A 15,254-nucleotide genomic window follows, 5' to 3' on the forward strand; every position below is an offset into this window, starting at 1 on the left:
CATATTTGGTTAGCATATTCTGAAATGGCATATTAGAAAATTGAAACTATGATCACAATATTTCCAAAAGTGTTATGTTAATGTGATATTGCAAGAAAATAATGTTAATGTGATATTACCCCAAGAAAATAATTTGTAAACTCGTTTGAGTTTAGATAGTTTACTAACCTTGCCTGCTTCGTAAAATCTGGCAAAGAAATGAGTAATCTTGTTGTGAAATGAGGAAGATGAACTGTTTTGAAAGAGGAGAAAATAAAGAGAGGTGTTTTAAGAAAAAATATATCAAAATAAAAGCTAAATGCAAAATATATTAAAAATCAAACCAGTTAAGCACAAGATGTGCCTAATGGAAAACTGTGTACAACGTCAAAGTAACAAACACGGGAAAGACAGAAACCACAATTACAAAATGGTGTAACTTATACAAAGAGACGGCATAGACCATCAATAATGAAAATCAAAAGCAAAACCCGATTTATTTGTCTTTAGCCACCACCAAAAATGAAGTTTAATACTATCGAGAAGTTGATATTTAGGGCCAAACTTATTTAAGATGAAGAAACAAGTGTTTATCATTAAACCTCTTAAGCTAACTGAGATTTAATATTAACCATTAAATTGGTCTATCGTTTATCATTTCACTTTTTATTTATAATCTATTTTTATAATAAAAGATAAAGTGAAATAAAATGATTTTTATATAAGTTTATCTTGTCTCTACAAATGTGCATTGAGGTAGCATAATTGATCATCTATTTTTTTTAGTGGCAAACACCACGTGAAACTAACACACACAAATATAATGTCTTAAGATCAAATTCAAATAAAAATATTCAGTCTAAACTATATCTAACAGACGAGTCCATCACCCGTTACTTGACCATAGACTTATATACAATACCATAAAGAGGTTTTTTTTTTTCTTTCTTTCAACCGTTCAAAATCAATGGTGACAAATATAGTCTACTTAATTATAAGTTATTGATGTCGAAAACACATCATCATTGTTGTGTTATCCTTGATGGATTCCATCCTTGATTAATCTAATACCTTCTCTAAATATAGAATTTTGTTGGCTAAATTATAATAATTTAGAAAGTTTGTAGTAATTATAAATTTGTTACAATTATAATTATACTGAATTTTCAAGTTTATTATTTAGGAGAAAAAATTATTTATTGTCCTATCATAATATATGCTGGTTACTATTTGGATGAGCTACTTTAACTTCTCTAAAAAAAATATATATGTTGGTTACTAAAAAAATGTACAACAATTAAGGATACTGTAAAAAAAATGTAAGTTTAGATGAAATTTTAAAGTAAATCATATAAAAAGGATAGGGAAAACATTTGTGTGAGGGATAACCTTTGTGTAATCAACCACAGTTGGTTGAACAGGGTAATCACTCTACTAGTTCTACCACCGCATGTGGCATTTATTTTAAAAAAAATTCTCTCTCCCGCTCCTCACACCCCTTTCTCTCTGTTCTCTGTTCTCTCTCGGCCTACTATGATTCTTCTCTCTCTCTCTCTCTCTCTCTCTCTCTCTAAATCTTTATCTTATTTTCTCTCTTCTCCCTCCCTCGGTCTCTAAGACCTCTACTTTCTCACATCTTTTCTGGATGCCTTTCGTCACTGTCTCATATTTTTTACATCTTTAAGGATGTTGTTGTTTTTGGGTTTTGTTTAAAAAGGTTGTTGATGTTGTGTTTTGGAGAAGAGTGTGAGGTAGAGAGAATATACACGAAGGAGAGAGAGCTTGAGGACAACGACGACGGTGGTGAGAGATGACAACAATGATGTTTATCTGAGAGCGACAGTGGTGTTGGTAGTGAGATTTGAGGTCGGTACGACGACGACAATGATGAGATATGAGAGTCTGAATGACGACGGCAATTGTGAGATATGATGGTCGAGACAATGGCAATGATGGTTAGATCCGAGGGCGACAATGACGGTGAAATTTGAGGTTGAGGGCGATGGTGGGTGGTGCGGGTGGTGGTGGCTGATGAGAGAGAAGAAAGAGAGAAAAAAGAGGGCGAGAAAGTTGTTGATTGTGTTGGACAAAATTGTCCCTTACTGTTTTTAAAGGAAAAATTGCCCCATTGTAATTAATAAAAAATGCCGCATAGGAGGGTAGAGAACGAGGGTATACCACATGGGAATGTCTATGTATCACTACTCTTCCAAATTATTTAAACAAAGAACTTCTACACGACCCTACTCCTAATCGTGTAATGATATAAAATACTCATTTATTGTTGTAAATCATAATTACTTTATCTGGTCATATTTATAAGAGAAATTTAAATCAATAAAAGTTAATGTTTCTGATCCAAATTTTGAACTAAATACATAAAGTTTTGTTGACTCAAATGTTTCTTATAAATAAGACCAGATATAGTATCATTTTGATCTCTCTGTCTCTTCTAACTCATCTTACCTTATTAATTCCTTCGTCCACACTCTATATACTCCATATGTCCCAAATTATAAGGAAAAAAAAAAACATTTCATACTTATTAAGAAAACTAAAACATAATAATTTAGAATATAACTTTTTATGTTCATCTTGGAATAAGCTTCATAGGAAGTTGCAAAAATAATTTTCATTGATTATGGAGAAAATATGAGGGAGAGAAGATTGAATTCAATTTACATTTAATTTTATAAGAATAAACAAAAGTGTGTTTTGAAAAAGATGATTTTTATTTTTTAAAACAACATCATTAAATAAGTTAAAAGATGTTTTTTTTTCTTTTCTTATAATTTGGGACAAAGAAATTGATTTTTTTTTTTTTGGTACAAAAAGAAATTGAATTTTATTTGCTTATTATATGGACTGAGGGAGTGCATATATAACTATATGAACTTCATTGTGATTTTCTGATCATTATCTCACCTTCTATTAAAGCATGTGTTGGGACATATAAGTATGATAGTGTGTGAAATGAAAAATCCTAGAAATTCCACAAGGATGAGATTATAAAAAATATTAGTGTAGTGGAAGTAGTCTGTTTGGGATGAACCCTAAGGAGTATCTAGTTTAATAAATGGAAGACAATATAATCAATATGACAACCACAAATGTGTGCCTACCGCCGACTCGACTTGCTCTGGGCGCAAAAGTGTATTTTTTTTTTGTGAAACTTAAATTTTTTTGTTTTAATATACGTCACACTTTTGTATACGTCAACTTGAGTTCAACACACGTCTTCACGTGTCATGCACACACTCGTTTGTGCTCTCCATTTTTCATTGGTCGTTTCCGAGTCATCTTTTTTTTTCTTGGTTTTCATATAATATAAAGGGTGCTTGAGTCTGATTCCAATTCACACTAAAACTCAGCATTTTTGAGATTTCTCTCTTCTCCCTCTTCTGCTTGAGGCACTTTTGCCGCTTCTCCTTGAAGCGGGAGTTTTTAGCCTCTTTTTACGTCTTACTAAACCTTGACTTTGTCTAAGATCCAAGACTCACATACTTGGTAAACTAGAAAAGGAATCAACTTTTTATCGCTCGGCTGTCCTAGCTTACGCCTAACCTTCTATTGTTGGGATTTTTTTTTTGTTTAAACCTTAATTATCTATCTCTCAATGTTGGCTAACAGACTAAATATTATAGGTGTAAACAAAATCATTAATCATTAATTTCAAAACATAATAAATATACATTTTTTTTTAAAGATAATAAGTATACATTTAATATCCCCTAAAAAAACTATATGTATTTAACATAACATGCACTTTAGGGCTCCGTTTTCGGTAGGAGACCTGAATAGGTCACCTACCGTAGGAGACATGGCTATTTTTATTTTTTTTGGCAAAATAAATATGAACTATTGGATAAAAGTAAATTAACTTTGGATCAAAATGCTTACTATATACCTCCCACACCGAATTACTTTCTTTTATTCTAAATTACTCTTCTCTTTACTTCTAAATTACTCTTCTCTTTTATTCTAAAAAAAAAAAAAACAGTCATGTCTCCTACCGTCATGTCTCCATCATTATCATCGTCGTCCATAACATCATCATGGTTAGACTTAGAGACATAATCTCGGCGCCGTTTATGGTAGGAGACTTGAATAGGTCTCCCACGGGAGGAGAAATTAAAAAAGACTGATTTTTTTTTTTTTTTTTTTATAACAAAAATGACATGTGTTGCGGTTAGATTGACGAAGAACACGATCTTACCATAATCCTTCTACACTATTTTTTTTTCATTTGGTAGATCTAAGAGAGAGACGTGTACTATAGCAACTCCATTGTTGTTGCTGCACTTTCTGTTGATTGCTATACCTCCAACACAAATCGTCGTTTTTTTTTCAACACCAACACATCTTTTTTTGTTCTTTTTATTATATTTTCATTCGTAATTTTTCATTGACCAGTTTGTGTTCACATCTGAACTTAAACACCATCCCTCTCCAGATCTGAGTTCTGTGAGATTTTCCATTCCGATTTTGATTGTTTTGTTGTGTAACATTTGGTCTGGCGACGGATTTAATCACTTTCATCTGAGTTTAGTGATGAATATGTGAACTTTGGGTTGAATGAATTGAATAATTGAGAAATCAATATTTTCTGCAATTTTGTTTTCAGGTGAATTAGATTAAATGAAATTTGAGTTTAATGAATGTTGTTTTCTGCAACTTTGGGTTGAATGGATTGGATTAAGATTTCCAAAAATTCGTCGTTGTTGTTGTGATTTTCCGGCGCATTGTCGTTGTGATTTTCCGGCGGCGGTGCATCGCGTTGTTGTTGTTGTTGGGCGAGTAAGAGATATGGAGAGGGAAAGAGAAAGATGATGGAACATATTGTGAAAATAATCTAATGTTTAAAGAGTATGATAATACTATGATCTTCAAAAGTTTTCAAGCACATCCAATGGTTGACATCAATTTTGTAAAAAAAAAAAAAAAAGTCAAGTCACCTACGGTAGGAGACCCATTGAGGCCATTTACCGTAGCCTGAGCCTGCACTTAAGTTAAAACACGCGATAACCACTTTTTTTTCTTCTTTCAAAAGTATAAAAAAAAGTTTTAAAAAAAAATGTAAACTCTTTTTTACCTTTTTTTTTTTTTTTGAAACGTTTGTGTATTACTATTTTTTTCAACGAGGTATATTTCTATTTCTTCATAGGGGTCTCTGTTTTACGGAAAATAAAAAGTGTGTTCACTCTATTGAATCAACCTAAATAGTAAAAAGTTGTTTACATTTAAGATTAGAAAGAGAGTAATTTTTAATTTTCAAAGATTTAAAATATTTTAAAAGCGTGTTGACATATTTGTCAATCATATTTTCACGATAAGCCAAAATCGATGTTCTTTTTTAGGCTAAAATATGATTTTAGTCCCTGCAAATATGCCTCGTTTTGGTTTTAGTCACTATAAAAAAAAATTGTTTTTGGTCCCTGCAAAATTTTTTGTTTTTGAAAATAGTCCCTGACCCCACTTTTGTGATGATTTGCATACGTGGCACATTATAACTGAACCAATTTTGTAGTTTTTGGTCCCTGCAAAATATTTTGTTTTTAAAAAAGGTCTCTACAAAATTTTTTGTTTTTGAAAATAGTCCATGGATAGACTATTTTCAAAAATAAAAAATTTTGTAGGGATCAAAAACAATTTTTTTTTACGGTGACTAAAACCAAAACGAGACATATTTGCAAGGACTAAAACCATATTTTAATCTCTTTTTAATGTCTCTACACGAGATTCGGAAGTGCACGGTGATAATCGATGTTCTTAAAAAATAGAACACGCCATTAATATGTGATATGCAATCTATTTTAATGAGTTTTCTAATACTCCATGTGAACCAAACCAAGCACGCCATTTTTCGAGTTTTTTCTTATTATAGACTCCCACGTGAAAGATCACCTCATTCAGCTTTTTCTTATTTTGCCAATTTGGTTTCTACACTCAAATTATTTATCAATTATGCTTTTGGCTGGGTTTTAAAACTTCAACAAGGGATCAATCTGATCAAGGCACTGGTTGAATCAGATTGGTCATTAGTTGAGCTACATGATTATTGTAACAGAGATTTGTATTCTCATTTGCTAATCGTAGTGAAAACTTTGTATCAATAATATGATAGTAAAAAAAAAGATGATTGGAAAATGACATTAATTGAGAGGGGTGAATATGCAAATAAAAAAAATTGAGAAGTGCAAGCAACACTTTTTTTTTAATATTCATTTTTTTATTAGATGAAACTTATTAAATATCCATATTTTGAAAATAGGTCTTATATAAACTGGCGAGATCCACTAATTAAAGAAAAATTATATACTCCTTGACTACTTTTCTAGCTCTTCTCCAAACAAGAATAACAACAAAGGGCTAACATTAATAATTTGGCATGCGACAATATGGAAGATTTGAAAAGCGAGAAAAATATCATCTTTTCATGAAGACCTCTGAAGGTGGAACAAATCATTGATGAGATTAAATTAATATCATGGAGGTGGTTTCTTGCTGGGAAAAGGGGGGTCTTGCTTGTATTTTGAATGATTTTTGAATCCTCTTATATGTATTAGTATATGTAACTTAAGGATTTTTTTTGGATGAATCAAGTATCCCTTGTACTTATTTTCGACTAGTGCATATATTGAATACTACCTTTCAAGGTAGTGGAGTACATTGTACACATGACTTATTTTTCACTGGTGTCATGTTGAGTTACTTATCCGTATTCTTTCAAGGTAAATTCTTAACTAATCTAAATTGGTTAGGTATCGATTCCCTAAAGATAAAAGGCTAAATTGTCTTTTTAGTTCCTTAACTATTTATTTGGTATCGGTTTGGTTCCTTAACTATATTTTAATTTATTTTGGTCCCTTAAATTTATCTCTGTTATCATATTTAGTCTTTTCTGTTAGTTTTAATAGAAGAAACCTTAGGGTTTGTACAACATCATCAACAACAGCAAGAAAAAACCCAAAAACTCATAAAATTCATACACAAACCGAGAACTTCATAAACAACACAAAAATCCAAATTTTATAACAAAAACCTTAAATAAGAAAATCATTTTTCTATGTATAAGCTAACTTACCTTCTTCCTAATATCCTTTCCATACAAATTCCAAAACTATATCTCTTTCCATACAAATTCCAGAACCATATCTCTTTAAAACTCTATCTATTTCCATGCTGCCTTCCCATTATTTATAATTGTACTGTTGTTGCACTTATTTGCTTTAATTCAAACCACAATTTCATATTGCTGCATGCCCTTTCTTTTGAATTGAATTTCTAAGACTATGAATCAACACTGTGTCGTGCCCTTTTGATTTGTTGTGGTTGTCGTGGCTATTTTGTTTCAATGAGTTGGTTTTTTATGAAGGATTGGGGATGATGAGTTTAGATCCAAAAATGAGTTTTTTTTTAAGGAATGATGATGATGTGTTTAGATCTGAAAATGAGTTTTTGTGAAGGATTGGTGGTGGTGATGATAGATTAGATTGAATTTTTGAATTGGATCCAAAAATGGTTTCTGGATTTGTATTTGTTGAACAAGAAATGATGATGATGAAGAGATGTTGATTTGTTTTGCTGAGTTTTTTTTTATGAAGGTTGATGAAAGTGGATGAGGAAGATGATGAAGAAGTTGAATGCAGATGATGATTGTATAAACCCTAATTTTTTATTAATAAAATTAACGGAAATGTCTAAAATTAGTAACAAAGAGAAATTTAAGGGACCAAAATAAATCAAATTTTAGTTAGGGGACCAAACCGATACTAATTAAATAGTTCAGGGACCAAAAAGACAATTTAGCCAAGATAAAATTTATTTAAAATTTGATTTAATTTTTAAATAAATTAATATAAAAATATGGGATTTAATTGAATAATTATACACCTTCCGATCACTAATATAAACAAAAGTTTGATTTTTAAATTCATTCATTAAATGACTGTATATAGTCTTTATTATAGACTACATACGTCATTTAATGAACGAATCTAAAAATCAAATTTTTACTTATATTAGTGATCGGAGGGTATATGATATATGTACATATCTAACCACACTTCAAGGTAAATCATTCTAAATTGTACAATTATTTTAGGGGAATTTTAAATTGTACTATGCCTAACGCGTGGTTTTCAATTCGTATTATAATACTGTGGAGTAGTCAATAATATGCAACGGTTCATGAAAGGAGAAATATACAAAACAATAATTAATTAAAATGGAACGTGACAAATTTACCTATAAAAAGAAGTAGCACTAAATTGAGGGAAAGCAAACACACACACTCCATCAAAGCATAGCAATAAGCCAAAAAACAAACAAAGATACAAACATGAGTTCCTATACCAATGGCAATGGGAAAGTGAACAATGGTGACAGTAGTGATACACTCTCTGCTATGGTGTTAGGTTCTGTTATGGTTCTTCCTGCAGTTCTTAATGCTGCAATTGAACTCAAATTATTTGATATCATTGCTACCAGCAATGATGGATTTATGTCTGTCTTTGAAATTGCTTCAAACTTACCAAATCAACACTCCGACTTACCAAATAGACTCGATCGTGTTTTGTGCGTGCTTGCTAGCTACTCTCTTCTTTCTGTTTCCAATCGCACCAACGACGATGGTACTACTTTGAGAGTTTATGGGGTCACTTCTTCTGGCAAATACTTTATTGATGATGAAAATGATGGTGGTTATTTGGGCTCATTCACACCATTTACTTGTCACAAGGCTTTGTTTGGAATGTGGTAAGTATTTCTAATTGATTAATTTGCATGAAATCTTGATCTATATGTTGTTAATAGTCCATGCAAAAATGTTGATATATAAAAAAAATGAAATTTGTATTGTAGGTCTAATTTCAAGGAAGTAATAGTGAATGAGGAAATTGACCTATTCAAGAAAGTTAATGGGATATCTATGTATGAGTACTTTGGAAAAGATTCACAAATAAACAAAATATTTAACAAATCAATGACTGATACATGCAATGTTGAGATTAGAAAAATCGTTGAAGAATACAAAGGTCTTGAGGGAGTATCAACTATGGTTGATGTAGGAGGTGGCAGTGGACAAAGTCTCAAAACTATTATTGCCAAATATCCATCAATAAAGGGAATCAATTTTGATCTTCCTCAAGTCATTGAAAATGCACCACCTACTCCAGGTAACCTATTTCTCTTGTGATTACTTCTATATTTTGAACTTTCTTAAGAGTTTAGATAAATAAAAGGCTTAATAGCAGTTTTTATCCCCTAAGTATCAGAAAGTTGCGATTTTGGTCTCCAACAAAATAAAATATAATCCAGCCCTATAAGTATTGTCTTTTTTGCAGTTTTGGCCCCTCAGGTGTATTAAAAAATTGACCTGGGGCCAAAACTGCAAAAAGGACAGTATTTAGGAGGCTGGATTGTATTTTATTTTGTTAGGGGGCCAAAATTGCAACTTCTTAATACTTAGGGAGCCAAAACTGCTATTAAACCTAAATTAAACTATAAGTTTTCAAGAGTATTAATTGAAAATTACCAAATTTCAATTAGGGATCCAACATATTGGAGGAAGCATGTTTGAAAGTGTTCCACAAGGAGATGCCATACTACTTAAGGTTAGTGTGTATAATAAATAAGATATTCTATCAACACACTCTTCTAATTGTCGTTTATATTCAAATGAATCTCACTAAATCACGTGGTTCCCACGTAAAATTAATAGGATTCATTTATATTTCAACCAAATCGTGTGTCTCCTAAAAAGTGTGTTGATAAAATCATCTAGTATATAAAATACTTATTCACTCCAATTATAAAAATAACTTCATTTATTATGTATAAGAAATATAGTGCTTACAAAATTATTTTGTATTGAATCTCTCTCATTCTTTTAGAGTGTATGCCATAACTGGTCGGATGAACAATGCATACAAATTTTAAGCAATTGTCACAAAGCTTTACCACCAAATGGGAAGGTCATTATCATCGAACTCGCAAAACCAGATGTTCCAGAACCAACAGACGCATCTCGATTCATTTATGGTATGGATAACATCATGTTTCTCACGGTTGGTGGAAAGGAAAGAACTCTGAAAGAATATGAAAGTTTGGGTAAACGATCTGGATTTGTTAAGTTTCAAGCTGCTTGTCGTGTTTTCTCCATTCTCGAAGTGATGGAACTTTACAAATAATTATGGCTCACATGAATTGTAATTTTAAGCTCAAATCTGTGGAGGATTGATTGATATTTCTGCATGAGTTTTCCTACATCAATTTACCTCACATTGATCGTTAAGCTTTTCTTTTGGCTTGTAACTTTTATTTTAATCATGAACTGAACTCATTTTTACTTTACCATGGATCCGATCCATTTGGATTCTTCTGGTATTGTTTTTAATGAGATAGTTCTTTTGTACTTGTTCAAGTGTTTCTTTGGGTTTTGGTCTAATCCCCGAGATTATGATCTTGTAATTTATTTTTCAATAATAAATTTTATAAAGTTCTGCAAGTTTATGTCATTTCTCTTTTTCTCTTCTTTTATGATAACTTAATGCTTACATGATGCTGATGATAAGATTGATTGATTATAATTTAGGTCACCTTTCATTCTTCTACAATACAATGTAATTTTTGTAACCCATTATGAATGACATATTAAGTTATTTTTGGATAAAGTAATGGTCACCTTTTATGATAACCCATTTGTGGACTTTGCTGTGAAGTCGCATCAAACGTTGTATCCGCTATTGATGCTATTGTTGGGCTTGATGGCGAATCGTTATTACGTGGAGGACGTACCATTTTTGGAAGTTGCTTCTTATTTCTTAAGAACATACACAACAAGAATCACAAGTCTTAACAGAACAAACTTTCAAGAAAGATTTAAATAAAATCACAAATGGTCCCACTGGGCGTACCAATTTGTTTACCTTGGTTTTTGGTTAACAACCGTTGATTTAAAAATAGTTATTTGTAAGATCAACCAGTAAATCCCGGGGCATATTGTGTTTGTTATTCAGAAAGTGATGAATGTTCTTGATATTGTTATACAGAATTATGAATATAACCGTCGAAATTCAACAAAAGTTGAATCAGTCGAGATTATCTTCAAAGGAATAAAGTAAATTGCTTGAACAAAACAAGCAAATTGCAATGAAATTTAAATAAACAAACGTAAATTTCATATGTAAATTGGTACACAGATTCATACATTGTGACTTGTTACTCGTTTCTCTCTAAATGCAGATAGTTTGAGTGTAAGTTTTCTGTATGATTGAATTGTGACATGTTTTTCCTATAAAAAACTACTATTTATACTAAGTAACTACCTACACAGAAACGGTCGAACGTAACTTCTAATTGAATTTCAAATGATATCCTTCGACAGTAGCTGCTTGGCTCCTTTATTTGGCACCAACTTATCTTCTACTCATACTTGCCTGTCGATCCCTCACCATAGAACAACAAATCTCTTTAAGTCCATAAATTCGACCAGCCTGGTGGATCGAACTCTTTAAATTCTCTTCAAAACCTGAGTCAAACTTCCTTGACTGCATTTATTGTAGCCTGTGTTAGCCTGTATTTTCAATATACTCAATTTGACAAGAAATAATTTTGTGTCGAAGCTGATATTGGTTCTTGGTTACATTCCGGATGATTGAAGAATTCGACATATTCATTACATATTTAGTGGACTTGGCATATTTGAGATTGCAAAGCCATTAGTTCCGACTGCAGAAATTCAAATTGTTTGCGAAGAGACGAGATCAAGATGTCGAAGACACGTTGGAGCTTGTCAAGAGTTTGAGAAACATAGCAAGATACGCGTCGAAAGCTTTGTTTATGATTGTTATTTGCAGTTATTTCTTACTAGTATAAATGGTAGTTTTGTACAACGAATAATGGTCATGAATTATTTACAGAAATCCTTAAACACTAAAAGTATTCATGTCAAAGAGAGAAATGAATCCTGGGAAAATGTATGATTCCGTGTACGATGCTTTTTTCATTCATCTAATCCAATACTTTTTTTCTTTAAAGTCATTTTGCATTTACTTTAAGTTTTTTCCTTTACTTCTAAACGAAATTTGACTCAGATGAAATATTTATTTAAATTCATCTTTTTACATTCAAATTAATTTATGAACATAACCAACAAAAAAAAACTGAGAAATATTGCACAAATATGTCCTAGAATTTACTAGTTTAACTCTCTAAGTAATAAATTTAAAACTAGTAATTGTTTTTCAAAAACACTAGTAAATAATATCACACTCACTGTATCCAAGTTTTGTCTATATTGTTGTGTTCGTCTTGATTATACTAACACCGTCTCTAAATTATAATAATTATGAATTTTCTACAATTACATTGTTTTTTCAAGTTTAATATTTAGGAAAGAAAAGTTATTTATCTTCCTACCTTAATATATGTATATAATAGTTAAAAAAATAACTAATTGTTTCCCTAAAAAAATAACTAATTTGGTCAGCCGAGCGGTATTGCTTAAAAAAAACACTAATGTAGATGAGAATTTAAAAGAAACCATTTATTTAAAAAGAATAAGAAAATGTTCTTGTGACCTTAACTCACTTGATAAAAGATAATGCATAATATATGCAAGGGAGAGGGTTCAAATCCTGGACACCCTATTTGTTCACGAGAAATTCTAACATAGTCATAAACACAAATAAAAAGTGGTTAGACACACACATGAATAAAAAAATTAAAAGAAGAAATAATTGAATGATTTGGCTAAATTCTTTCTCATCATTCAATTTATCCATTTATGTGAGTGTTTCCAAACACATTTCATTTATATTTGTGTTCAAGTAGGACTAGCTCCTTGTTTCCTGAATTTCTCTAGTCGTGCTACTTGACCAAAAAAAAAAAGAAGGAAATAATTCGTGTGATAAGAGCCCCAGGTGTTTTGTGCGATGAGAAAATACCACTTAAGCTGAAAGGAAAGTTCTATCGGACAACAGTAAGACCGACAATGTTGTATGGTACGAAGTGTTGGGCAGTTAAGAGTCAACACGAGAGCCAAGTAAGTGTAACGGAGATGAAGATGTTGCGCTGGATGAGTGGTAAGACTAGACATGATCGGATTAGGAATGACACCATTAGAGATAGAGTGGGTGTAGCACCTATAGAAAATTTGGTAGAAAATAGCCTTAGATGGTTTTGACATGTAGAAAGAAGACCCGTAGATGTCGTTGTAAGAAGAGTAGATCAAATGGAGGAGAGTCAGGTTAAAAGAGGTGGAAGAAGACCTAAGAAAACCATTAGAAAAGATTTAGAGGTCAATGAGTTGGATCCAAATATGGTTTTTGATAAAACACTATGGCGTTATTTGATTCATGTATCCGACCCCACTTATTCAGATAAGACTTGATTATTGTTTTTTTTTTCTTTTTTTTTTTCCGCATTGATTTTCGATTCACCAACACATAGAGGTTTTGGTTGTTGTTGTTGTAAATGATTCGTGTGAGGGATAACTCTTTGTGGCTGTGTCCAGTGTCAACTAATATTGCTCTTGTTTGACTGATCAATATTTATTTCTAATTATTTGTGTCCTCGCTCATTTGTGCACACATAACTTCGACACAACCCTACTTCTAATTGTATAACAGTATAAATGACTTATTTAATGTTGTTGATAATGATTATAATTTTGATCTTGTCTCTTTTAACTTATCTCACCCTTTTGACTGATTTCTTCGTTCATAGTCCTATATACACATGTGAATAACGAGCTATATGCTGATTTTCTGATCATTATCTTATCTTTTATTGAAGTAAGTTACCACTTATCGAAGCACAATCATTGGCTGCATATTCCTCCCCAGGAACAAGGGAGAAGAGATATCAGATATTGATTTATGTTAGGATTTAAGAGTCCTATGTTTTACCAATAATTGTGTTCAATTATGAGATAGACGCCTTGTTTTAAATGTGCTTTTAAGTTTGTTTTAGGAATTTAAAAAATTATATTTGGTACTAATGAATGATGAGCCAATTGATAAGAAGTTGATTGATCCGTAATATCAATAATTCAATTCTCGTTGTCAACGTGATAACTTTTTTATTGGATGATCTATATTTATATCTATTAGCGCTCGTTGAACTTTAAGGTCTTTTCTGACCCTGATGAACCCCAAAATTAATCTCACCTAAAATTTATATTAGAAAAAAAAAATTATATTTGTTTTTTTTTTTTAAATGAAATTTGCCCTTGGGAATCAATTTGTGTATGAATGTATTCATCATATTATATGTATGGCCCAAGCCATTAAAATAGGCCTAGAGAAAGCACCGATCCCATAGTGGACAAGTGAGGGTGCTCTGAGTCCCTGCACATCATACCCTATATGGCTATTAAATTATAACATAAATTCGTCATGATAAGTACCACCAGGATAATATACTTCTATTTTTCTGTTTTTGGTTCATGACTAAGCTGAACCTACAATTAAAAATGTAAAGATTGAACTTCATAATGGCCTATGCACACTTGGCACTTCCAATTTTTTTGGTGCATTTCTTATTTTAAAGTTGAAGTAATGTCGACGTGCAAAGCTCTCTACACAGTTGACGGAATGGCAACGTGCCGAGCTCTATACATGGTTAACATAATATCGACATGCAAAGCCCTCTACAGGGTTGACGAAATGGCGAGGTGTAGAGCCCTATACAGGGTTGACGTAATGTCGACGTGCAGAGCTCTCTACAAGGTTGACGGAATGACGACGTTCAGAGCCCTATGCAGGGTTGACGTAATGTCGATGTGCAAAGCCCTCTACAGGGTTGACGTAATGTCAACTGCAGAGCTCTCTACAAGGTTGACGGAATGGCGACGTTCAGAGCCCTATACAGGGTTGACGTAATGTCGATGTGCAAAGCCCTCTACAGGATTGATGGAATGATGATGTTCAGAGCCCTATACATGATTGACGTAATGTCGACGTTCAGAGCCCTCTTTCAGGATTGATGTAATGTCAACGTATTGCAAGTATATTTGGCCTTTGTCTTTTTCCTTATTTCGACTGGGATCAAGTAGAGAAGACCACAACACTTTTCAGAAAGCAGGGTGCCTCGTTAAAAAACCTGCAAAACAAATCTCAAAGTTCGAGAAAGGATAGGATAATTTTGTGTTTCATCTTTATGCTCTTTACTGGCGGTATTATTCCTTCCATATGCATTTTTTTTCCTACATTTAAATCATGTCGTGTTGTTTGATGGATTCTCTTCTTTGTTTAATCTCGCCCTTGGCGGGC

General features: G+C 32.1%; 1 protein-coding gene across 1 annotated transcript; it reads left to right on the forward strand.

The window, feature by feature from the left end:
* The first annotated feature begins 8,251 nt into the window (after positions 1-8,251).
* Positions 8,252-10,496, forward strand: LOC25486798 (isoliquiritigenin 2'-O-methyltransferase). The gene is made up of 4 exons (XM_013608524.2): positions 8,252-8,736; positions 8,842-9,155; positions 9,529-9,593; positions 9,873-10,496. Exons 1-4 carry the CDS (start codon positions 8,321-8,323, stop codon positions 10,167-10,169), a joined length of 1,092 nt encoding a protein of 363 aa, XP_013463978.1. The 5' UTR covers positions 8,252-8,320; the 3' UTR covers positions 10,170-10,496.
* Positions 10,497-15,254: the final 4,758 nt, after the last annotated feature.

The sequence above is a fragment of the Medicago truncatula genome, chromosome 2, assembly GCF_003473485.1.
Source record: "Medicago truncatula cultivar Jemalong A17 chromosome 2, MtrunA17r5.0-ANR, whole genome shotgun sequence".
NCBI classification, from domain to species: Eukaryota; Viridiplantae; Streptophyta; class Magnoliopsida; order Fabales; family Fabaceae; genus Medicago; species Medicago truncatula.